General features: G+C 44.3%; 2 protein-coding genes across 2 annotated transcripts; one reads left to right on the top strand and one right to left on the bottom strand.

Moving 5' to 3' along the window:
* Positions 1-1,562: 1,562 nt before the first annotated feature.
* Positions 1,563-7,659, bottom strand: dla (deltaA; the record flags this gene model as incomplete). Its single annotated transcript, XM_080030012.1, has 11 exons — positions 1,563-1,648; positions 1,749-1,857; positions 1,954-2,737; positions 3,204-3,420; positions 3,752-3,921; positions 4,938-5,068; positions 5,211-5,271; positions 6,351-6,608; positions 6,725-6,785; positions 7,104-7,406; positions 7,591-7,659. The coding sequence occupies 11 exons, from the start codon at positions 7,657-7,659 to the stop codon at positions 1,643-1,645; spliced, it is 2,169 nt and encodes a 722-aa protein (XP_079886138.1). The 3' UTR covers positions 1,563-1,642.
* Positions 7,660-24,371: 16,712 nt separating this feature from the next.
* Positions 24,372-26,406, top strand: LOC307252253 (rho-related GTP-binding protein RhoU-like; the record flags this gene model as incomplete). Its single annotated transcript, XM_080029891.1, has 4 exons — positions 24,372-24,630; positions 24,877-24,935; positions 25,138-25,167; positions 25,918-26,406. 4 exons carry the CDS (start codon positions 24,372-24,374, stop codon positions 26,404-26,406), a joined length of 837 nt encoding a protein of 278 aa, XP_079886017.1.
* Positions 26,407-26,684: the final 278 nt, after the last annotated feature.

Below are 26,684 nucleotides of genomic sequence, written 5' to 3'. Positions count from 1 at the left end.
GCAGTGAAATGTTGTTGTGGTGACTCTATTCTTACTGTACTCAAATAAATAACTTTTAATATAATATATATACACAGATAAGTAAAGTACTATCAAAAGTTACTTAAAAATCATGACCAAGTAAATTGGATTATTTTTTGGTTTATTTTGGCGGTGACATGTTGGCTACAAACTTCAGTGAAAAGGAAAAGCTTCACATTTGGTGAGAACAAAAGTCTTTCAAAGTTATTTTTGCAGGACAGAAACAGTACGGATGAAAAACCCCAAAGAGTTGAATGTCCTGTAGGCGTTTCTCTACATTGATCTGAATTTTAGAGCCATGAATTACCTGACTTGTTCTTTGGGGAGGAGAAATAGGAGTGGTAAATCTAGCGTAGGGGACATTGTTTTTTTTATGAATAGGCCCCCTCTCCCGTCTCCAGGGAGACACTTTCAACTTCTGGCAGTAGGCAACAGTGTGTGGGCATAGAAAGGCCCACTATGGGGTCGCCAGGGGAAGACAACAGATGTTACTGATTAACTTTGCTCACAGACCCTTAAAGAAGTGTTTTTCACAGTGCTTTGCAGATGGACAAAACACAAATAAGAAGAAGTTGGACGCAGTTAAAAATTTCATGTTTAGCAATATTTATTTGGAAAAATAGTCTTGGCTAATTCCTTCATTCAAAAACGGTAAAGGACACAGTAACATAACAATTTGTACAGTACAATCCCTCTTAAATAACATTTTTTCTTTAAAAAAAAACAAAGTCCCATTGACCTGAAGTGCCTTTGCAAATATCATCATTAAAAAAGCAACTTAAATAATCATAACAAACATCACAAATATACAATACAAAATAAAAATAACACAAACTCATTAAATTAACTTAAATTAAATCATAATTTTAAATCATAACTTTTTTCTTTTGTTTTTTTTATTACTTTCTTTATTTCACAAAAGGACAATCTGTATCAAAAAAAGCATAATTTTTGTATTTATTTAATTAAGACAAAAGTTTCCGTGTCCCAAAATGAAACGAAAGGAGAAAAATGAACAATACTATGTCATAAATGGTTTGGAGGGCTCAGGGAAGGACAACGCACTTCAGTATTAACACAGTGATCAAGTATACATACACAGTCTTCACAGGTGTGGTGATGGGTGCACAGCCCATGTAGAACAGGCCAGTATGGCCAAACATCCACCGTTTGATGCAGTTCCTGCGCTAGGCAACGGCGTGTGGGTTAGAGAAAAGGCCTGGGTGCAAATGTTGCAAAAAACAAGCATCGTAGCGTCGCACGTCATCGCCACGAGACAGTGTCCGTTTATATTTTATTTTTCTAAAACCCCCCTCTCCCTGATAAAAGGCAAAAACAGAAAGCTAAGTGGCAGTTTACTTTCAACCGTAAACTTTTTTATTTATTTTTCATATTATATTTTATTTTTATACACCGCCAGTTCTTAATCCCACAGGCCGCCACTGCCTGCACTTTAGTTTCCAGTAGAGAACCAGCTCACTCTGAATATCAGTTAAACGTCTCAGTTATCAGCAGCAGTCTCAAGGCGGGACACCTCCCCCTAGGGTTAGAGCAGCATCTGAAGGAGTTTAAAAACTCTCCCATAGAGCAAATAAGCAACGGGCAGCCCATTGGTGGCTTGTTACACCTGGAAGGAGACAGAGAAGAGACAGAAAGAAACATTAGTGGTTGTCAACCAAACGAAACACGAATAAAAACAAGTTCAAAGTGTCTCATACAAAACTCACCTCAGTTGCAATTATACATTCGTCCTTTTCCTCCGACATCACAAACACAGATTTGTACTTGGTGTCCGCACATGCAGACAGTTCTGGGGCTTTCGTTTCTGATACATCGCTTTAGGAAAGAAAGAAAAACGGTTGTTAGCTTCGTCATTGTTACATTTTCTTTCATAGACTGTCGACTTTTGATGACATAATAATCTCTATTTACCATTTTAAACGTTTGCTGCGTTTCTCCTCGAACTCAAACGAGTCGTGGGATTGGCACTTGTCATCGCAGGCGGCCTCCAGCATGGCCTCTTTGGCCGCCTGCTCGTAGTTGACCTCCTGTACGAGGTTGTAGTCCGCTGTTGGCTGGTGGCGGCTCTTGTAGCTGCTGCGTCCCGGTGAAGGGTCTTCGTCGGGCTCGGCGCTGCAGAAGTCCATCTTCTTGTTGATGTTTTTGACTCCCGGCGTCGGCATGATGCTGACCGCCAAGTCCCTGTCGCTACGGTGACAGTTGTTGGTCAGGTTGTTAATTGTCTCTGTCTCGCCGACTGGCTCTATGTGTTCGTCGCGCTGGGCTTTAGATCGGAAAAATCCAACGAGAACCGCGCACCCCGCCAGCAGCAGCAGCACCAGAGCCACGCCGGAGCCCACGGCCATCCAGGGCACGTCCGACCCGCGGATGGCTGCGTGTTCGGGGAGCAGGAACTGGCAGTTTCTCCCTCCGTAGCCCGGGACACAGGCGCAGACGTAGCGGTTGTTTCTCTCGTGGCAGGTGGCTCCGTTGTGACAGGGGTTGTGTTCGCAGCGGCTGATAGGGGAGCTACAGTTGCGGCCGGTGTACCCAGGTGGACAGGTGCAGGTGTAGCCGCTCGGGCCTTCTTGACACGTCCCGCTGTTCTGACATGGGTACATGGAACACTCTTCCCCCGTGAGGTCACAGTTCATGCCAGTGAAACCGTCGGGACACTGGCACAGGTAGGAGTTCACCAGATCCACACACCGGGCACCTGAGAACAGAGATAAGGAAGTGACGTTAATGTTAATGTTTGGTCCCAACAATGGACTGACATCTTGTTGTGTTTGGTTTGGTCGGTGATTCTGGAGAATGCTTTCTGTCAGAATCAGTGAATACCTCCTACCTGTCCTTACTCTGTGTGAGCTGAAAACAAATCTGGTGTTAATACACAGCCTATAGGTTCTGTGAACAGGCATGTTGCTAGCTATGGTGGCCCCCCTACCTGTTTAGAGAGCCTAGGCTGTGTATTAACATCAGATTGCTTTCAGTGCACACATAGTATGGACAACTTGGATCGTACCTGATATCAGATATTGTCACTGATTTTGACAAGTTGAATTCAATTTGACAACAAGCGTTCTCCAGAATCACTGACTCCCCCTTTAATGCACACTGAATCAATCTCCACATCTCCACTAAAGACAAACATTCCACTAGACTAGACCAGGTGCTCTTACCATTGGAGCAGGGGGCGGAGCTGCAGTGGTCGATCTTCTTCTCACAGGTGAAGCCTGCGTAGCCGGTGGGACACTGGCAGAAGTATCCTCCCTCGGGGTTTTCTGTACAGCGGCCATCGTTGGAGCACGGCCCGTCTTCACACGTCATGGCACTCAGCTCGCAGTTGTTGCCATAGAAACCGTGAGGGCAAGTGCAGGTATATGTGTTTTCCATATCCTGTGCAGGGGAGGGGGGGTGGGGGGGGGGGGGGACACATTAGAACAAGGATTCACATGCAGATCTCTTTCGCAAAAAAAAAAATCAACTTCTGCTATAAACTGTATCCTTCTCAATCTTAACGTGCTGATAGATTGGTTTAAATAATGTTTACATTCTTGGAAACTTTTTTCTGGTTCAATTTAAAGACAAGAGAAAGGTTAAATAGATGGTAGAGAAGGCATAAAGGCATTTAAAACATGGCGGGGCACTGAGACACAGTTCACAGGATGCCTTCTATACTCTCTCTACTCTGGTTCCAACTCCAAGTGGCAATAAAAACTCCACTTACGGCACAGTTTCCTCCGTTGCGACAGGGGTTTCCAGCGCATTGGTTGACCTGCATCTCACAGCTGGAGCCAGTGAAGCCGGGCTTGCAGGAACAGGTGTAGCTGCCCTGGCCCGTGTTGCTACAAGTGGCCCCATTCATGCAGGGCTTGTGGTGGGTGCAGTAGTTGAGATCTGGAAGGAGACACACAGCAGCACATGTGGATTAGCCACAGCACACAACACATGTCGCGGCGGCCCAGACAAAAACAGCAGCAGCAGCAGCAGCGGTTATAAAGAATGTCTTTTTTGTCCTCTGGCTAAAACTTGACCCTCTCTTCTCTTCTCCGCTTCCAGTGGTGTTTTGTTTCCTGTGCCTCATCCTCCTCCTGACAACTGCTGCCCTGCTGCTGTTGTTACTCTACAGTGTTGAGGCCTTTATGTTGTTGCTAGCTTTGTTTATCTGGTTCCCCTCACATCTGTCTCTCCGTAAAAGACTTTTAAACTTGACTAGCAGAAAAGATACTGCCACACACTTTGTAAAACTTGGCATCAAAAACACTTAACTGAACTACATTTAGTATGTTAAGGAAAAGACCCTCAGAATTGTTGCTGTTTGACAACTTTTTCCGAGGAAATTGTCAGATTTACAAGCAATCAATTACACATGCTATTGATATTGTAGTTGTTTTGAATGCAATGGTCCAAACATTTAATGTCACGCCTTTCAGTTTTTAAGATACATACATTAATGTATCATACTAAAGTTAGTCGTTAATATTAACATGCTAATTTGTTGTGACAAATGACTAGAAATAGTATCTTACGATAAAACCAGCGCTGTAGCTTAAAACTTTCCCTGATTTGAAAAGATTTTAATGGATTTGTTCTTAGCTCAGTGAATACTTTAGTCGCTGTAAAGGAAATTATAAAAGTCCACAGTGGACATTAATAGCTGAATCTACTTTCTAACCACTATTTCTGTCTTCATGGCTTTAATAATCTACAGGCGAGGTAAAGATGTCTTGGTATAGCTTTCTCAGATATGGTTAGGACCTGCTTTGCATTGAAATTCACCTAAACTTTCACTTTCTAACCTAACTTTAACCCAATTTCAAACCTTTAACAGCCTTGACACCAGCCAATCCCCCCTATCACCAGTGACTTTGCTTTCTTTTCCTGCCCCATGTCTCTTGTCACTCTGTCCTCACCTTGGTTGCAGAAGAGCCCCCCCCAGCCCTCCTGACAGTTGCACTGCCACGGCTGCTGGCAGGTCCCGTGGAGGCAGCCCGGGTAACGGATGCACTCGTCGCAGTAGCGGCCTTTGAATCCCACTCTGCACCTGTTGTTGTCCAATTAGAGAGGGGGGAACACCGGTCAGTCCACTCACATTACCTTCATGTGTCCCACCACTAATTAATGAATGAATGCCTCAGTGAACTGCATTGTTGACAAAAACAAAACAAAACAAAAAAAGAACCTACTTGCACTCTGCGGGTTTCTCACAGAAGCCATGCTCTTCTTCACAACCGGGCAGGCAGATCGCTGGAGAGAAAAGAAAGAGGAAAGACAATGTTTTTTTAGACACATTTCGGGCCAGAAAAACAGGTCTGCTATAAATTCTTTGTTTGGTTTAGAGCTCTTGACTGTAAAAGTTATCCCCTAAATCCCTACAAAGTCATTTAAGTGGGAGAGAGGCGGGCTCCTGAACCTAATTTGCTGTTACCTCAAACTCAATCTCCTTATCACCGTGGAAGAATTTTCTGCTTTAACATAGTGCTGAGACAAAGAAGGGAGTGTGTGGATGTGTGTGTGTGCCATAGAATGTACACACACACACACACACTCACACAGACCCCCTCAACCTAACCCGACCACCCTCTTTTTTTTCTTCTTCTTCTCTGCGGGTCAAAACTCTTTTATTCATTCTGTGCACACACACACACACACACACACACACACACACACACACACACACACACACACACACACACACACACACACACACACACACACACACACACACTCCCCTTAATGTCTCGGATTGGGGCAGATAAGAGTGGACAGCTGGCGAGTGTGTTGCCAGTGCGCGACAGCTGCCCTATTGTCTCTGCTCTGCCGGCAGCTGCCCACTTCAAACAATACCTCCCCCGCCTCGGCCAATCAGCGCCCGGCCCACTCCGAGACTAACCAATCGGAAGGTAGCATGTAAATTTATGGCACGCGTGAGATTATTCCCAAAAACTTTCCTTAGAATAAATCAAGTGGTCTTGTGTGTGTGTGTGTGTGTGTGTGTGTGTGCGCGCGCGCGTAAGGGAGAGGGAGGGGGGTGCGTGTGGTGTTTACGCACAAGTTGCCTTCTAACGGCACTCAGAGGATCTGATTACAGACCCAACGAAGAAATTACTTTTTTTTTTAAACTTTTCTAACCATATAACAAAATAGGCTTCTCACGAGTAATCTTGTAAACAGTTTATATTACGTTTAAAGCAACTTTGTGGTATCTCTAGTCTAGATCATCCTGAGGTTTTCATCACCTCCCACACACACACACACACACACACACGCACACATCTGCACACGCTCCTAATACAACAACCACGTTTTTTTTTGTTGTGACTCACGTTCTGTGCAGTAATTCCCCTTCCACCCGGAGTCGCACACGATCTCGCCGCGCTCTCCGCAGGTGAAGTGGCCGAAGTTGTCGTCCCTCGGCCGGCAGAACACCGAGCAGCCGTCCCCGTAGTAGTGTTCGTCGCACACGAAGCGGTACGAGTACTTGAACTCCGTCTTGCCGCCGGTGTGCAGATCCTGGGACCAATCCTCTCCCACCGTCAGATGCCTCTGCGTCACCATGCTGCTGATGACGCGGTCTGGATTGTCTGTAGTGGGACACATGTTGGAGGCGATGAGTTGATGGACGTGTAAAATGCATAAATGTGATAGGCAGAATAAACGTAACATGTGTCAAAGGTTTAGCGCTGTGCGCATTTCCTACCTGTAGAGAGGTCGTCTTTGGAGTCGGTGTGTAATGCCTCGATGATCAGGGAGAACGTCCCCTGGGAAGACAAATGGCATCATGAGACAGGTGGCCAGCGGAGGAGATGTGGCGATAACATCAAGCAGCATCAGGCCCCAGGCGTCATGAGCCACACAATCACTGTGCTGAATGCAAACTACACCTAACCCGACGCTGAAACTGAATACCTGAAAACGTCTGTCGCTCTTAAGAACTTGAGTTGTGGTTTAGAAATAGTGCCCTTGCGCGCTTTTACGCACGGATTTACCCTTAAAAAATGGCGCGATTTCCCTGCTGCTGCCTTCACTTGTCTACAGTATTGAAAGGGAGATGAATGGCTGCATAGCAGCCCACTTACCGGCCACGTGAAGCCGAAGTTTATCCTGACGGGGTTGTTGAAGGAACTCTCCGGGATGACATCGGGCACTTGGAAGGAGTTGGAGCCGAGCACGGGCGTCACAGCGCCGCCGTACGTGCACGGAGGCTCCGGGGAGGCGCTGGGCTGGTAGTGCTTGAGACAGATCCTGAAGAAGGTTTTACATTCGCACTGCTGCTGGAAAGACGACGTCAGTCCTCCCTTACAGCAGTTCTTGTTGCCCTGTGCTCCCTTCTTGTTTAGGAACTCTTGCAACTTAAGCTCAAAAACTCCCGAACAAAGCCCCTATAAACAGAAAAAAGCAACTTCTCATGAACGCCACAGTTAGACGCGACTGTAGATGAGTGAGTGTTGAAGTGGTGGGAGGGGAAGCAGAGAGATAGATAGAGAGAGAGAGGGAGGGGGGGTCGGTGTGATGGTTCATTCATTGTTTGGAAGAAGAAATCTATGTATAGTTCTAGACGCTTACCTGGCAGAGCAGCATGGACATGACGGTGAGAGTCAGCAGGATGGCGCGCCTCATATTAAATAAATACATAATAAATAATAAATAAATAAATAGATAGTTTTAAAAAGTCCTCAGGGTGCCTTCTCCCTGTTCTCAGTCGCTTTGAGGGAGATGCATTGGGCACGTTCCTCTCGGGTTTTTCTCATCAACTGCTGTCGCTGTCAGCCGCGCCGCTTTGATGCATGTCCCGTGGAACAAAAAAGGAGTAAATCCCAAATCCTTTGAAAAAAAAAAAAAAGATCACAAAAAAATGTATGTGAACTTTTTGGCGAAGAACAGAAAGAAGTCCTCCAGTTCCGTTGGTGAATCCTTAATCCAGTGGGTAAAGAGAGTGAAGAAAAAAAAGATTGGTTCCTTGTTTTTTTGTTTTGTGTGTGTGTTAAGAAAGTGACAATAAGAGGAAGTAGCTTTTTGTTTGTGTGTGTGTGTGTGGGTGAAGGTCTTCGTCTAACCCAATGACGGATTTTTGTCACTGGTCCAACATGTTTTTCCTTTCCACCTCCTTAGCGTCTTGCCTCACTGTGAATGTGTGTGCGTCTGTCTCCAGCCGAGGCCGCCTGCAGCCTGTTATATACGGCCTGACACATGCTATGGTAATAACATGCAAATGGACCCCTCCTCCCTCCCTCATCCGACTTCACCTCCCAATCTGGCCCGGGTCTCCACAATGGGATCCCATGCAAGTATACCCCAAAACAGCCTCCTCTTCTTAACCCATGGCATACTGCTATATACAGCGTAAATATATCAGCCCCCCAAAATGGAGACGTGTGTGTGAAACTATTTCAACCAAGTAACACGGGGGAACTTTGGAAGGATGCGACGTCCTGTAGACTTTCAGATAACTTGTTGAAAAAAGGGGAGAGGGGAAAAAGTGATGTCTATTTTTTTTGGGTTGATCTAAGTCTTTCAGCCTGATTAATTCACCACCATCTTTTTAAGAGATAAACACAAACCATAATAAAATAAAAAATAATTTTTTATTGACTTCTGTGTTTTTTTTTTGGAGATCATACAGAAGCTTTCTTGTAAATTAAATGGTTCAATTCGAATCAGTAACATAACATCTCTGAATCCAAATTAGCCTAAAGAGTAAAGCGTTTTGAACAACCTACAAATGCCACATTTCCTCCTGACAGGATGCGGTTGAGTTGATCCCTCCAGCTGTTGTTGCCTCGCTGGACGAACCTCTTTGTTTTTGAGACGTCTTGAAATGTTTTGGGTAAAGAGCCAACAAAAAAACACACACACAAAAAACAGTTTGAAGTTCATTCAAAAGTTTAAAAAAAAAGAGAGAAAAAAAATGTTTGGTGTTCAAACCCTGACTCAGTTAATTGTTTACACCCCTCCTCCTCCCCCTCCTTCATCCCTCTCCTTCTCTGCATATACCGTACACACACACACACCCTCAAAATCTTGGTATTTCTGCTTGTGGGAAGAATTTGATGCTTTGAATCGACTGAAAAGACCAAAGAAAACATTCCTTGGCAGAGCTGTGTGGTGAGGTAAAAGACTTGAGGGGCTGGACTTTTTCCATTTTGCTCTCTCTCCCCTTCTTCTTATTCTCTGGGTTTAGATTAAAAAAAAGTGGAAAAAAAGGAGAGAGAAAAACGCGCGTGTGCATTGATGTACGTGTGTGTATGCGCGCGCACGCACCGGAGTCGCTCGCGTGGCCAACATGAGGGGGAACTTTTGTTATTGTGTGTGTGGTGGAGGAATAAGTTTGCTCTCTCGCTCCCCCCTCAGCTGTATGGTAATTCGCCCAGCACCTGCTCTCCCCTCAATAACAGCGTGCGCGCGCCTCCCTTGGCTGAGCGCGCGCACACACGTCCCATAGCCTACTACACAATACTCTCTCCCCTCCCCTATAGGCACACACACACACACACACACACACACACACACACACACACACACACACACACACACACACACACACACACACACACACACACACACACACACACACACACACACACTTTTCACTTCAAACAAACCTGACCTGCTTTTTCTTCTTGTCGTCGTCTTTAAATATTTGCCATATCCTGTGTAGCCTATAGATACCATAGATACCATTATCCAAGTCTTATTTGTGTCTGATGTTTGTGAAGGTGGTGTTTGCACGTGCATGTGCGCGCGAGTAGGCCTATAAAGATTGAGGACCAGGAGGTGTGTGTGTGTGTGTGGGGGGGGGGGGGGGGGGGTTGATTCTTAATTAGGTTGTTCATTAGAAGAAGTGTGATTTTTTTTTCTGCTGTATAATGGGACCGAGTCGAGAGCAGGTTGCACGCGCAGGGATACCGTACCGTGCACGTACATTGCGTCACTGTGTTCAGATATGCACATCACGGCTGCTGTTTTTTTCTTTCTCCCGGTGCCCGTTACCTGCCAGCCAAACCCCCCCCCCCTCCCTCTCCTCCCCTCTAAAAAACAGTGGCATGCTTTCCCTTTCTCATCCAAATTACCTTCACTTCTTATTCGCGTGTCACAAACATGGTTGATGTGTCTGTAGTTACTTATTTACCTCTAATCAATGGCAGCAACAACCAAACAAAGTCCTCCGCCATTAATAAACCTGTCCATCTGTCTTTTCACACTGGAGCCATTTCTCAGGCTGGACCGTGACCATCACAATGACGCACCGATAGAGAACAATTAACCGAAGAAGAGACTTTTTTTTTGTCTTCCTACTGGAGACAGTTGTAAAGGGTTTACAGTTTCCATAGTAGGCTAGTCTGTCTGTAGAGCACATCTCAGCTTGGTTCTTCTTAAGTTACATTATGAATAAATGCAGAATCACCAAGAGTTTGTGATGATTATATAACAAGCTAACATTAAGTATATGAAACACATGTGTAAACTGGAACAAATACAATGAAACACTTAATTGAGATTAAAATGTCTTAAATGAACCTCAATCCGTTGCCAGAATACTTTAATTCGACTGATAATAAGCAGATAATGGAACAATCAGCATTTATCCATTATCACCGCATTTGCATTCATCCTTTGGGCACGTGACCACAGACACAAAAAAGTGTCACTAAAGAAATGTATCTAAAAACTTAAATAATAAAGCAAAGAGACTAGAGAAAGCACCACGGGGAAATCAACCAGTGTCCAGTGTGGACACTCAGAGTAACATCAGAGGATATCTTTCTGCCCCCTTTCCTCCAAGATGCTGCTGAGCTGTGACTGTTTAACTAAAGTGCTACTGTAGGGGGCTGCTGTAGTTTTAACTCCTGCCCACCAGTAGCTGCGCCAAACAAAAAAGGGTGACTCGGGGTCTGACTATTCATCCATTCTGTGCGCTTTAATTTCTATTGATTGTGAATGCAGGAGGGAGGGATGGAGGGGAGGGAGGGATGGAGGGGAGGGAGGACGGGGGTCTTCAGTGAAGGACCACGACACGCCTTCAGACGCGGACAGACCCTTACAAGCCATCTGCCACTAACTACCCCCCTCCACACATCCAGAAAACGACGTTTATTTCCCCTGCTTCCCTCCCACCTACCCCCGAAGCGCACGTCTCTATGCGCCCCTGTCCACCGGGCTCCGTCTACACTCAACTGGAAGCATGTTAAAGGACCTGTAACGGTATGGGCCCTCCGGTGCCATATGGCGAGGGGGAAGCCAGGTTTTTTTCCTTTTCTGGTCCCCGAAGAGGAGACACCACATGGTCACTCGTGGGAACGTAAACACGGCGCGCATCACACGATATCGATCATATGAAGCGGCGATTGGGGAGTGGGGAGGAGGGAAGGAGGGAGGGGAGAGCGTGCCACTGTGTGATGATCAATTGATTTTTTTTAACACTGATACCTCATCAGTTTAGCAAATATTGACGCATCTTCACCTCGGAGTGAAAGCTTCCAACCCCGGGTTAAGCGCAGTGATGTTGGCACCCGGGTTGCTGGTTCCATTCCCTGAATGATGCAAAAAGAGCAAGGCACCAGAGCAGCACTGCCAGGGCTGGATGGAGTTTATAGGAGGAGGGAGGGAGGGAGGGAGGGAGGGGGTGTTATAGAGGACAGTCGTGCTGAAATGAAGGCTTGTACCAAAAGCCCCAAGGAAATGGCAGGTTTTGAATCAGCACTTTCTCAGGAGATGCTTTTACGCACGAGTCCATAATGATGCTTACGCACTAAAAACACCTCTTAAAGGATATAAAATAAAAAAATAAAATATTACACTTATTTCATACTCAAAAGTGAATTTGTGAAGGGGCTTTATTTTTTAAATTGGTGAAAATTAAATAATATATTTTTTAAGGATGTCAGTTTTGCCTTGATTGGTTGTGTTATCCTTAGTTTTCATTTTGAAGTTTAATATAATAATAAAAAAAAAAAATTCTAGACTAATGATTGTATTTGACTGGTCCAGGACTGTCTGGTTGGCCTGCTTTTACCTGCTGAAACGCAGAGATCAACAGGCTCCTTTGTGTCCAGATCAGATTACTGTGGCCAGCTGCTGGAAGAGGGGGCCACAGGCCAGATCCGCGGCTCCCCCAGGGCTCTTCAGGCCCGCGCGAGGCTCCCCACGGCTTCCCACGGCTCCTCCAAGCTCCCGGTCCGGGCTGCTGCCTCATTTGCATACGGTGCTGTTACTGGAGACGTGCTGAGCTTAAGTATATGGGAAGAGTGCCGCAGTAATTACGTGGGGGGCCCAGAGACGCGCCTGAAAGTGTGTGTGTGTTTGTGCGTTATAAGTGTGTGTGAGAAGGGAGGGGGGTTGGTGTAGGCTGTGTGTGTGTGTGTGTGTGTGTGTGTGTGTGTGTGTGTGTGTGTGTGTGTGTGTGTGTGTGTGTGTGTGTGTGTGTGTGTGTGTGTGTGTGTGTGTGTGTGTGTGTGTGTGTGTGTGTGTATAGACACTGGGGACCTAAGGGGGAGGAGGTAAAGACGGAGCTGTACGTGGCCGGTCGCGTGCCAATGTTTATGAGAACACATCTGCCGCGCGCGCACCCCGGGGTGACGCACCACAACATACGCGGCGGGTCCCTATGAATAAAATCGATAATTCAACAACTGATACTGTGCGCGACACGTTTACCCAAAACAAATACAGAAATCGCTGCTGATGAGAGACCAAGCCGCTTTTAATGAAGACGAACTAAACCTTTCATGCATGAATTATGATATCCTTAGTCTGGATTTTTTTCTCAAGTGATTTTATACTTCTTTAGGCATGAAAAGAAAAAATATAACTTCATTTTTTTTAAACACACATTTTTCAGAGAGTTTTACACATGTCCACTCGGGTGGACTCCATGCGTTTTGACTTCTCAATTTTGACCTTATTTATTTAACAAAACAGTGAAAAAAATGATATATTATCTGAAAACTATAAAATAATATATATTTTCAATGCCTGTTCACATATATTAACATATTCCAATACTTCAATCTAATGCAAAAGCGTGGAATAATTTTTTCAATAAAAAATTTCTATAAAAATAACAGATAACTTTTTCCTTGGTTTTCCAATTTCTCTTTTTCAGATGTCATTTAGCAGTATAGCCTACTGACTTGTACATCACATCATCAAAGCTATTTTAATATGAAAATTGGCATCATAGTGACACCAACTGTTTTACACATAATGGAATGGTCTGGAATTTTTTTATTCTTTTTACACAAATACTTCAAGTTGCATTCTAATAACATAAATCAATTGATTTAAAACCAAAAAGTTACAGCAAAATAAGCTTTTTTAAGCACAACACATCTGCAGTCATAGTATTTATTGAAGTCTGTGATGCATGATGTCCAATTTAGTGGACATGTGATTAAACATAATTTCCTCCCAATGTAAAATCAATCATTGGAAATTTTAACAACTATATGACTCCTAAGATGTTACTTGATGTTGCCATATTTTTTTTACCTGCCAGAGTCTGCTATTCTTGAAGTATTTACAGGATATTCCTGAGCTACACAACTTTTCTGCTCCCTGTCGGCCATCTTGGTTTTGACTAATTGTGGCTGCTCTTACAATGGTTGGCCACTGGTTGGCAGTGCATTGGATGACACATAAGAGTCCACTGTAGTGGCTGATATGCAACTAGGCGATCTACACCCATGCATATTCAAGAAAACAGCATTTGAATAGCTGTCCACTGTAGTGACCTCTATGCGTGAAAGGGTTTTAAACAAACACAATAAATGGACTTGTAGGTTAGAGGAATGTAACAGGGACATTGGGTTCTATTAAAACGGTTTAAGAATATTGATGGGTTTTAATATGATTTCTATACAGGAGATTAGAAAGCAAATATATTATTGCGAGCAAAAATGTCTTCTAAATACACTAAAAATTGATTTAGAAAAGTGGAGTAAAAGATCAAAATGCCCGAATACTGTTTATATTTGGCTTACTAAAACACATTAAGGGCACTTAAGAATATTACAGAAATATTATAGGTGACATATTATAAGGAAGCCCTGAATGAAAGAGTATAGCAACATAAGAAAGGCAGATTATTCCACACAGGTGTATGATACAATTAAACATCTATAATGCTTTGATGGACAAGTTCATCTCTATTTTGGAAAAAAAGGTAAGAAAAGAGATCAAATGAGTATGAAAATTATACATTTTTATAGGGAAATACCAGTTATAATGAAGTTTAAAAAGCAAAACACATCCGTATTATGAGCTCCATGAGTCTCACATATTAAATGTGTTTTGTTTGTCTCAAAAAATATTTTATCGGATCTAAATTCCTATCATGATCTTATTTATGAAAATACTTTGAAGACACAGTTATTTGTTACAAGAGTCATCCAATACTTTGGTGGTAGGATGGCCTAAAGAGGGGCCGACCAGTAACCATAAGGTCGCTGGTCGTTGGATTTATTCACCTATCTGATATGATGTACCATAATTACAATAAATTCAGACACTAGATTACCAGCTGCTGCTTGAAAGTCATATTTGACCAGCATGACAATTTCCTTATTGTATGTGAAAATGAAAGTAGAGGAGAAGATAAGCACACTCAGCTGTTTGGTAAGCGATTTCGATTTTACCACAGTACAATAAAATCTAACCCAATAAAATCATATCACAATAAAAAAATAAACCTTATCTCCTGTTCTACTGAGGGCATTGGCGTCTGTGCAGCCTCCTGTTTAGTAAACATCACCTTGCCAAACGTATGCTGGCACTCAAATGTTACATGCACTTATGATTTTCACTAGGTTTGTCAGATAATTTGGAAACTGGTTGCAGGTATTTTCTCCCACTCATCCCAAGAATAGAGGGAGATCTAAAAGCAAGGTAAACTGCCCTCAATCAATTCATTGATCAAACAATAAAAACAACAATTCCCCTGTATGCCGAAGTTTTTAGAGTTTTCTTTATATTTTCTTTGCATTATAATGTTCTTTTTTTAGATTGTGCCTTGCCCTCCCCTGGGCATCATCTAGCCAAATCTGTTCCCATGGTCCCTTGGAACTTCATGACGTCATGAAACTCCATCTTTGGTTATTGTTTTGGTCGTGAGCCCCCTAGCTGTGGAATATTGCATGTAGTGCGTTTAAATTCTTCCGCACAAGACGGGGTATTTATTTTGTGGATCTTTACTTAATCCCATGTGCAGTAAAGTAGTGACAGTAAACGCAAAGTTGGAAACATTTTCAATTATTATAATTTTTTTTTGTGAACCGAGAGGTCGAGTCCAAATCGTAAAACCAAACCCAGAACAATATGTAACGATTTGAAAAAAACAAACACATTAGTGACTTGTGTCATTTTTGGACCTGAAACAAGTCCATTTATCACCCTCAGCTCGACTCTGGTCTTGTTCCATCTCGGCTTAATCACCAGTGTGAATGATGAGAGAGTAAATGGAGGAAGTCCACCTCCCCTCCCCTTCTCTCTCTCTCTCTCTCTCTCTGACTCTCCCTCTGTATCTCTCTCTCTCTGACTCTCTCTAACTCTCCCTCTGTATCTCTACAACCACGAGCATCTGCCCAGAAATGAACAGATGTAGGCACCTGCGTCGTGGGCCCACATATGCGCACACGTCCCCCCTCCCCAAAACCCCTTTTCAACCTTCCATGGGACCCAGAGCCCACCACAATGGGGACAGATCAGGGATGCAGTAACCAAATACTGCCTATCCCCCCAGGACACTCGCTCTGTTAGAGGCATTGTCACCAGTTATATCAAGTGGCTGCACCAAACAATCTGCTGTATGACTGCTCATTTCAGACATAACATAATTCAGAAGGACAGAAGAGGGAGAGGGGTGGGAGGGAGGCGGGGGGGTGGGAGGGGGTGTACAGAGGTGGCTGCCTGGATCATTTCTATGGCTCCAGCATGAAGTGGTGGCTGTTTTAAACAAGTGGGGCTCAGGTTGTTCTTGCAGTTGGGATTGGGTTGAATTGAGTCCCGGTCGTTGGGATGAGTGGCGGTTGGGATGGGGTGTTTTGAGGGCCAGGGGGGGTGGCAGGTGCTAGCTGGGGTATTAGGATGAAAGAGAGGGCTTGTCGGAGCAGGGTGGGTACAAGACCAGGTTACACATAAAAAGCCTTGTTTTTGTTTGAGGGAGAGAGGGCCAACAGCCCACCGGTAGAGCAGCGGCGGATAATGGCGCCATAATAGCCCCCCGTCCCCTATCTCTCAGCTGCTGCTGCACGACAGAGGATCCACACGCACCTGTTGTCCTCCAGACCCTTTGTGTCCGGCTGCAGCGCTAGCCTGCCACACCTCAGGAATGCCCCATGTCCAGCGGCAGGCCTGCTCCATCCCAGGAGAGAGCTTATAGCCACGGTGGGCCGAGGGGAGGGTGTCAGGAGTGTGTGTGTGTGTGTAGAAGTTGGGGGGGGGGGGGCGCACGGGAACCAGCAGGGAAGCTTTAGAAGACAAGACAAGGAGAAGGAGGAGAGGAGGGAGGGAGGGTGCGTTCCTCTATAGCCAGTGTCCTCTCTCCTCCTCTCCAGGGGCCTGTCCAGAGAGCCCTGTCCTAAATCACTGGCCCCAGGGGGAAGGCTCTCCATTGTGAAGAGATGGCCCCTGCAAGCTGGGCCGCCAGCTGCCACTGCTGCAGCGTCATGCCCCCCCCCCCCCTCTTCCTCCTCCTCCTCCTCCTCCTCCTCCACCGACACACACACACACACACACACACACACACCGACACACACACACACACACACACACACACACACACACACACACACAGAGCATCCCCTCCACCTCCAGCACCATGACAATGCCCCCTGCGGCCAGGGCCACAGGCCAGTGGAGAGCATTAAAAAGGACTTGGATGAGACTCTTGAGAAAGGCCACAGCGGAGCAACATGTTTTTTGGCCGAAAAATAATGATGACAAACTCTGAGCCGGGTTACGGTGCACGACACACTAACTTGACCAATGTGATCCCCCCCGCCCCTTTAAACCCAATGAAAACACTGTGAATGACATATAGAGAGAGATCATAATTACTGTGTGATGGAGCAAAACTTACTTCAGTTTGTAGAGTGTAAGAGCTGGACTGCAAGGTTCACCTCTCCCCCGCTCCCTTTGTTTACCTCACACATGTAGAATCCCAGCTGCAGGTTTTCTTCTCCATTCTTCCAAGTGAAGGGAGATTTAAATAGTTTTTCTTTCACTTTTGAGCGATGCACTGTCAGCACCACAACCTTTAGACTCAGCGCATTGACGTAGCAAAGTTCATCTTTACTGCTCTTATCAAATAGGATTTCTTATTAACTCTTGGACATCCACCAGCAGCTGTTTAGGTGTTTACTCTGCTGTGCATTATTTACATCGGGATCATTTTTAAAGTAGGGGCGTTATTTTATTTTTTAAGTGACCACAATGACAAAGGAGAGTCCAATCTGTAAATGAAAAGAAGTGTCTTAAAATAAAGTATTTAGGCCTCCAGAAAAGCATCGTGGCTTCTTGGGATACATTATCCAAATCTGTGGAGCTCCACTGGAGAGTTGAACACTGAATATATTCCCTCATTTGGTGTTTCAATTATGGCTAAGGTTAAGGGGTCAGGGAAGGCCATCTATCGCAATGGCTCAAAATCTGTAATAAGCTTTTGGCATTTATATTTTTATTAGTAATTGTAGCAAACGATCTTGACAGGATATGGCACATCCTTTTGCCATGTGTTTGTTTGTTATAGCTTTTGTTTTGTTGTTTGTTTTGTTCCCTTTTATATGTTAAGAAACATGTTCAAAATATATTGTTTTTGTGATTTTTCGTCGTAAGGACCCGCTTGAAAATTACATGGGTTACTTTAAAGGCGTTATTCCTAATAAAGAATTTGAAATGTTAATGCTTTATCAAAATAACCATACTTCCTATAGTGTCAGAGTTCAACATACAAGAAGTTATCATTTCTACTGGAAAACTGACCCTGCGTTATACAACAATCTGCACCTGTCCATTTAAAGTGTGTAGTTTGCGTGCAGTATGCTACATTTCGGACATACTTTTACTATAAAACATTGCGCATTGCTTCAACTGTCTTACTTATACATCTATCTCATCTCTGGTTGTTCTCACTCGGGATCTCATTTGATGTGACGTAACTTCCGCTGCAGAGGATTGTGGGTAGAACAGCCGTAAAGAATGCTGGTTTACACCTTTTATATACAGTAGTACTATCTATGGTTTACACTACAAAATGTGACCAAATGTATCAGGTCATTAAAGCACTTTTTGACAAACTGCATTTGACACCATTGTAATGGGACATTCTAAATCTTTTTGTCGTATACTTATGGAAGTATGGGTGTTGGAACACAGGGTCAGATTTGTCTAAAGTTTGGTTTTATCCAGCTCAAAATACACAAGTGTTTATTGTGTAATGATGTTTGCCTCACATCAGCCAAAGTTTGCCATCCAAAGGTAACTAAGCCCAAATGTAATTTAATGTAATGCTGTATTGACCTTATAATGGATTTTTAACGCTCACACAACCAACTCTGCACTCATACCTCTTGTGTTGTCTGATGTGAACACTTTGGGGACCCTAGATTTTGTAAATGAAGAACTTGATAAGATAATATGAAGACGTCCCAGAAACAGATGGATCCTGGACAAATGAGTGAATCTTTCAAAATGACAGTCAGTCTCTGCTTTCGTCTGTAACTGAATATTAAAATCTTTCCCTTGCAGCTGATTTGCTGTGCTGTGCCTCACCTGACCTAAATGTTGCAGGTTGACTAAATAAATACACACATTCACTCAGACTATTTTGTGCTCTTTTTTTTCTTCTGATTTCCTCCCCCACTCACTGCAGCCCGCCACAGCCCCGTAGTAGGAGGAGGACTTTCCCATCCATAGCTAAGGGAGGCGTGCTCCATTGTGCATTTTGTAATGATGATTGTAATGATGGCTTGTCCATCTTTGATAAGAAACAGCACGCCCCTCATTAAAGGGCCCGGGGCCGCGGTTCTCATGGCTGCTGCCGGCCCCTCTCCCCCCCGAGTGGGACAGCAGGCGAGGGGAGGCGAGACGACACCGCGGCACACGCCTGTTGACCGAGCCACAAAGCAAAAGCGTGTGACACTCGCCCCACCCCCGCCGCAGCCCATTGTCATGCCCGTGGGTCCCACAGACAAGACCAATCCTGTTACCCTCCCTCCACCCCCCCCCCCCCCCCACCAACTCACTCACTCACTCACACACCCCTCCCTCCATCCATCCACAAAAACCACAACACACACACTTCTACTGCTGCTCAACACGCACACGCACACACACACACACACACACACAAACATGCACACACGCACACACACACACACACACACACAAACACACACACAAATATGCACACACACATGCACACGCACACACACACACACACACACACACACACACACACACACACACACACACACACACACACACACTCCTACTGCTGCTCAGCACACACACACGTTTGTACATCTACACTTGTGAGCACACTCGCTGACATAATGCATTCCCTGATTGCAGGGGGCGCCAACTCAGTGGCTAATACTATCCAATAAAGGTGAAAACACAGAAAAAGAAAGATCTAAAGAAATATAACGACTGATTTCCAAACCCCTACCCTTACACTAACCGTATAAATGATTCTGACCGCCTGCTCTCAACTCTCAAACAGCCCTTTTAAGTGAGGACCAGGCAGAATGCCCTCACTAAGGCCTAAAGCTCAAATCTGTTCTCTCAGAAATAGTTGTACCACACACACACACACATACATTCACCTTCTTCCTTTCCCTATCTCCTTTGCAATCAATTTTACCAATCAGCTGATCTCTCTCTCTCTCTCTCTCTCTCTCTCTGTTTCTCACACATCCACCACGGGTCACCCTCCTCACCTCCCCCTGCCCCATCAGCTGCTACGTGAGGTGAAAATCCATCATTGTGTGTGAAGAAGGTGCTTGAGCACGCTGCACGGCCATTACCATACACACACGCGCACCCCCCCCCCACACACACACACACACACACACAGTGTGGTGTGTTTAGAGAGAGAGAGAGGAGGGGGGGGGGGTGATAGGTCCACGAGGTTTTGGGGGGTTTATAATTCACTGATTCACATGCAGACAGTATTTCTTGGTGGTGTTGGAGGAGGGTGTGGCAGGTGGGAGGGCTGTGGGTGTGTTAGGGATGCTGGATGGTGGCGGTGATGGTCGTGGGACGGGGGTGTAGGAGGGGGGGGGGGGGTGGGTTGCCGCGGCTGCCGGGGTCAGGCCTGTGTGTCCTGGGAAAGTTGGGTTCTCCATTTAAGTCTGCACATGTTGTAGCCTTCTGGTGGCTGCGTGAATGCGCACGGTGACAGATGGCCCCGGCCCATAACTATAGAGTCCGAGCACCCTGGTCCCCCGAGGGAGAGAGAGGGAAAGAGAGGGAGAGAGAGAGAGACAGAGAGAGAGACAGAGAGAGAGAGGGAGAGAGAGAGAGCGATAGGGAGAGAAAGGGAGGGAGGGAAGGAGAGAGAGAGACAGGCACAGGGAGGGAGCGAGAGAGAGAGGGAGAGAGAAAGATGGTGTAAGGGAAGAAGAGGAGAATGTGGCACTCAGCTGATCTGATCAAAAAAAGAGATGAGAAGGAAAGGCAGCAAAGGAGGAGGAGGGTCGATGGTGTGTGTTTAAATCTGTGTGTGTATGTCTGTGTGTTTGTGTATGTGTATGTGTATGTGTGTGTGTGTCATAAGGGGGGGAAGGGTCGTGTCCTTAATCCCAAACTCTAAATTGAGTTAATGTATTTGCCCGGTCTGCAAACTCCAATAGGAGGCCCAGGGTGCCCCAGGATTCTGATTAGGTGTCTAGTTTATCAGATGTTTGGTGTCTACATGAGTAGAATAGCAGCTTTGTATGTTACGTGTGTGTGTGTGTGTGTGTGTGTGTGTGTGTGTGTGTGTGTGTGTTTATGGGTTTCTGGGTTGTGTGCCAGCTTCTGCCCGATGTCTCCATTCATAGAGTTAGTGGATCTCTGTTGTTTCTCGCTGACTCTTCGTTAATCCTGTTAGGCAGCGATGTCAGCGCCTGGTTAAAGATTTATTTTTTTCTAAACAGATTGAACCCCGCCGAGGAGCTGCCCGGGAGACAGTCTGCGCTACTATGTGTCTGTCTTCATCAGGACACATTTACTTGAGACCTTCAGAATTTAGACATTTGTGGGAGGCAAGTATATATTTTTTTGAGTGTTAGGGTTTGGTTTTACGTTTAGGGATAGAATAGATTTTAGGTTACGTTTCAGGTTAGGAGGTAATTATGTCAAGAGATGTTTTCAACCGTAAGAAACCACAACTGTTCCTAAATTAAAAACGACCTACACATGCATGAAGAAGTGTGTTTGAAGGAATGGTTTATTTGACATATGCTCAACAAGTACAGCAGCAGTAGTTGGCAATGGAGTTCTTGAGTCTCAGGCTCCTTTATGACTGCAACAACATAAAAGAACAAATGTATAAAGAGAAACATTACTGTAGACAGCCACATGGGACCTAAATAAGCATATTAAACTGTGAGTGCACAATATCAGATTCATTTATTTAAGTGGTACCAAAAAATTTGATTAAAGTTAAAGGAAGGAAAAATGTGGTTCAGTGTAAAGGATACTGAATCTTGGGCTCTGTTCAAAGCAGATCTTCAGATGACATGAGATAAGAAACTTTATTGTGCATTACATTTCCTTAAAGGAATACTTCACCCATACGGAACCAGCGTTCTATCATTATAAAATAACTATTATAATATAATGAATGAGGTTTTTCTTCCCTCAGTCTTCCCTTAGACTTCCCTTGGCCCAGCTGTCCTGTTAATCCTAACCCTTACTGTGATGTCACAAGAAGGAAACTGTAGGGTTAGACAGTGAGACCATAAAACACTCTTTCTGCCTTTTCTCAGGCTAAGATGGTCCGATTTATTTTTTTTTTGCAAATTTATACTAAATAGGAGCTCCGAGTTCAATACACCTTCATATTCCAACCGGTGAAGTAGGCCTTTAAATGGAAATTCGCCTTAGGTATTCTGGCACTCAGAATATAAAGCAAACAGCGAAATAAGACTAAAATAATCATTTATATAAAATATATTATGAACAGCAGTTAAGCTTTTATTAAATTAAGTATAGTTAGTTGGTGTTTGGTATTAAATACAGGGATTTACTTGAACTATCGGTAATACAAGGTATACCAGCAGGGTTAGTCTTCTCTAGGTCTTTTGGCAAATTGGATGGACTGCCAATTTAATGACACATCAGTGGTGTGTGTGTGTGTGTGTGTGTGTGTGTGTGGGCGGGCGTGCGTGCGGGCGGGCTTTCGTGTGTGTGTGCGTGTGTGTGTGAGCTTGAAGTGGTGTCTTGACTTTTGCTGGTGCGTATGGTTTCACTCCCACTCACTTGTGTTTTTGGTGCCGTTCAATGCATAGCAACACATTCTGCCTCCTACACACACACATGCACACACACACACACACACACACACACACACACACACACACACACACACACACACACACACACACACACACACACACACTGCTACTCTCACTATGCTGTCGCCTCTGCAGCCTCGGGCAAAAGTGAAGACACATTTCTAGTTGACAAAAGTACAAAGTGCTGAATAGAGATGACAGAGTCAAAGGTAGATATGAAAGTAAACATATTGTTCTTTGATTTGTCACAAAATACAAATTAAGAGTTACCTTCCTAATATAACAGCAACTTTTTACACAACATATCTATCTATCTATCTATCTATCTATCTATCTATCTATCTATCTATCTATCTATCTATCTATCTATCTATCTATCTATCTATCTATCTATCTATCTATCTATCTATCCATCCATCCATCCATCCATCCATCCATCCATCCATCCATCCATCCATCCATCCATCCATCCATCCATCCATCCATCCATCCATCCATCCATCCATCCATCCATCCATCCATCCATCCATCCATCCATCCATCCATCCATCCATCCATCCATCCATCCATCCATCCATCCATCCATCCATCCATCCATCCATCCATCCATCCATCCATCCATCCATCCATCCATCCATCCATCCATCCATCCATCCATCCATCCATCCATCCATCTATCTATCTATCTATCTATCTATCTATCTATCTATCTATCTATCTATCTATCTATCTATCTATCTATCTATCTATCTATCTATCTATCTATCTATCTATCTATCTATCTATCTATCTATCTATCTATCTATCTATCTATCTATCTATCTATCTATCTATCTATCTATCTATCTATCTATCTATCTATCTATCTATCTATCTATCTATCTATCTATCTATCTATCTATCTATGTCTGTGTGTATGTGCAAAAGGGAAACAGAGAAATGATGATTCATGTTGCAACAACTCCTGCTCCTTCCGCCACAGCTGACGTGACTCCACCACTAGGGGGCGCCAGTCCTTTACACACATCCTCCCTCTACGCTGATGGAAGGGAAATAAACGGTTGTTTGATTCAATGGGAGAAGCAGTGATCCAGAATTATAAGGATTTTTTTTTTATTTATCTGTGCGTTATTGTGATTTGTTAGCTCGTTTATTGTATCCCTATTCACATGTTTAGCAGAGGAGGCATATCGTGCTCTAGGAAGCTTCATGTAGTAATAGTTTATATGGTTAAATCTATTTTAAATACACACAATACATAGGCCTATAGGTATTACAAACATGTGCAGAAAAGTGGTAGTGTATGTAGTTTTACAAAACAGAAATATTAAAATTAACCAATCATTTACTGTTTGGCCCTGCATCCTGCTGAAAGACAATCATTAAAATGTAAATATGAAAGTTTAGATTTTTTTCCCCATCTATTAATTGGCTAAATAGGGATCCAACGTGAATATTTGACTCCATGGGATAAAGGTTTTTCCAGGAGGCTTAGTTGATTTCACTTGGAAAGCCCTGGAGCTTCATATGGCGCTGTAAGCCTCTTATGGAATCACGACCAGAGCAGATGTAGAGAGAATGCCAATCAGGGGCTCCTGCTGCGCGGAGAAAAAACTGACGGCGGCTGCTGTGCCACGCGCGCGCTACAAATCTACTGCCACGGTCCCTATGCAACACACTGTGTGCTGTTAATATATTTGTATTTTTTTTTTTATTTTTTTTACGTTTTACAAACCTTAACCTCAGCAGAACAACGTGAGCTGTCAATAGGATGGCGCGCGCAAGGAGTCTCCATCGACTTTAAACCAACAGACAACCAAAACAAAACCTTCCGTCTCCTAAGCCAGAGCCATGCTTCCGCAGGAGGTCGGGAAGCAGAAGCCACGCCGTGTGTCGGAGCCGGTGTGCGGGGGAGACGGACCCCCGGTGCCGCCTCGCCGTTTAAGGAACCGGGATTTCCCTTTCCGTAGGTCGGGACCCGCACCTGAGCGCAAGGTGAACTGCGTCCTGGTTGGAGACGGAGCGGTGGGCAAAACCAGCCTGATCGTCAGCTACACCACCAACGGATACCCGACAGAATATGTTCCCACAGCCTTCGACAACTTTACCGGTAATGTTTGACATACATGTGGCTGGTTTTGAACTTTACGCACAAGTATTACGCACACAATTAGTTTTTCTTTTAATCGATTACCAGCAAAAGTAGGCATATACCTTTTTATTAACACATAGATTGTCTCCATATATCTAATTTTACTTTCCTCATTAACAAACTGATGTGTTAACACTTATAATACCTACGTGCTTAATTATCCTAACACATACAATACAGTACGTGCTTTGTTTAACTTCTCAGTGATGGTTGTGGTTGACGGAAAACCAGTGAGACTGCAACTCTGTGACACGGCTGGACAGGTGAGCTGAACCTCCTCTCTTTAATGATCATGACATCATTAATAGGCTACATAAACATAAACATAAACATTTAACATACCTGAACACGTGGCAGCTGTATGACAGGTGCATGCAGTGTGGGTGAAAATCTAACCACTCAGATATGATTCTTTTTAGATTTTTTATTAATTTGTTTGCCTCATGTCCTGCTTTGTCATGATAGAAGTGGGGTCTGGTTGAAGGATCAATCAATGTAAGTCAATAGTGGTCAATAAGAGTTTGTAAGTGATTTGTGTTGGTCTTAAACGTCTGTAGTTCTCACTGTGTTTGTGTAGGATGCCCCCTACTGACTGAAATCCTTTAAGACCCTTTCAGTTCAAGTTGACCCCCACGAAGTCCTCTAAATCCACAGTTTACATCGCCCCCTGTAGGAATAAACTGAGTTTTCAATTAAGGAAAAATATCATTAGGAGCTTCCCCTTCACCATCTAAAAATATGTTAATGAAAACAATATAGATATAGTGATTGAGAACTAGCATGTTTGCTAAAATGCATCTGGTTCATCCAATGTAATTTCTCCTATATAACTTTAACGGCCATTATTTCAAAATAATTTTCTTCTCAATACTCATCTCAACTTCTAAAGCACTAACATCAATTAAACTTTCCACAATCATTCGCAGCACTATTGTGAAAGTTATTACAGAGGGATATGTTCATATGTTGTTAGTTGTCTGATTTCTGATACATTTACCTCTTAAAAACATGCTGAATTTTTTTTAAAGACCTGCACACATTAACTTCTGATTTATACAATTAAAAAAGGCTGTATCCAAAGTTAGATTAGTTATTGCCAATTTCGAACATTCACATAATTCATAATGAGAAAAAAACTGGTTTCATGATGATATCTATAAGTTAAAATGTTATCCTGTACACCTGCAATGTACTTAGCTAAGTTATACCTATAAGCCTCTGTGTTTCTGGATTTGCCTCATAAAGGACGAGCTTGACCGCCTGCGCCCGATGTGCTACAAGAACGCCGACGTCTTCCTCCTCTGCTACAGTGTGGTGCGCCCGTGCTCCTTCCGCAGCCTGACCAACAGATGGGTCCCTGAGATTATTCAGCTGTGTCCCGGTGCGCCCCTCGTCCTGGTTGGCACGCAGCTGGACCTCAGAGAAGACGTCCAGGTGCTTATTGACCTGGCACAGAACCAAGAGCGTCCCGTGAGCTCACAGGAGGGACTACAACTGGCACAGGAGCTCGGGGCGGTGAGCTTTGCCGAATGCTCAGCCCTGACCCAGAAGAACTTAAAGGACGCTTTCGATGCCGCCATCTTGGCCAGCATCCAGCAGACGGACAGTGGTTTGCTCCAGCAGCAGAGGCTGACGATGAGACACAAGACGCCCGATAAGATCAAGACCCTCTCGGACACCTGGTGGAAGAAGATCAACTGTCTGATGGGAGAGCAGAGCTGTGACTTGCAGTGAACAGCTGCTTTCCTGTATTACGAAAAACCTGGGTCGGATAACGTTTGTTAAAATTACTTGGTAGATTTGGTGTATTTTCTGCCTGATGACAGAAGGTGCCAGATGGGTGGGGATAAGCACGGTACAGGACAACACAACAAGTCCCACGAAGACAGAAAAAAGTGCCAGGAGCGATTCTGTTATCCTTCAAACGACAGGTGCTCATGGAAGGGAATGAAGTTGACAGAGAAGAGCAAGAGTTATGACCAAAAAAGTCATAGATTATCCAAGCCCAGGCA

The sequence above is a fragment of the Ammodytes marinus genome (assembly GCF_949987685.1).
Source record: "Ammodytes marinus genome assembly, chromosome: 6".
Lineage (NCBI taxonomy): Eukaryota > Metazoa > Chordata > Actinopteri > Uranoscopiformes > Ammodytidae > Ammodytes > Ammodytes marinus.
The sequence above is the reverse complement of the archived record's forward strand: the minus strand, read 5'-3'. Positions and strand labels throughout refer to the sequence as shown.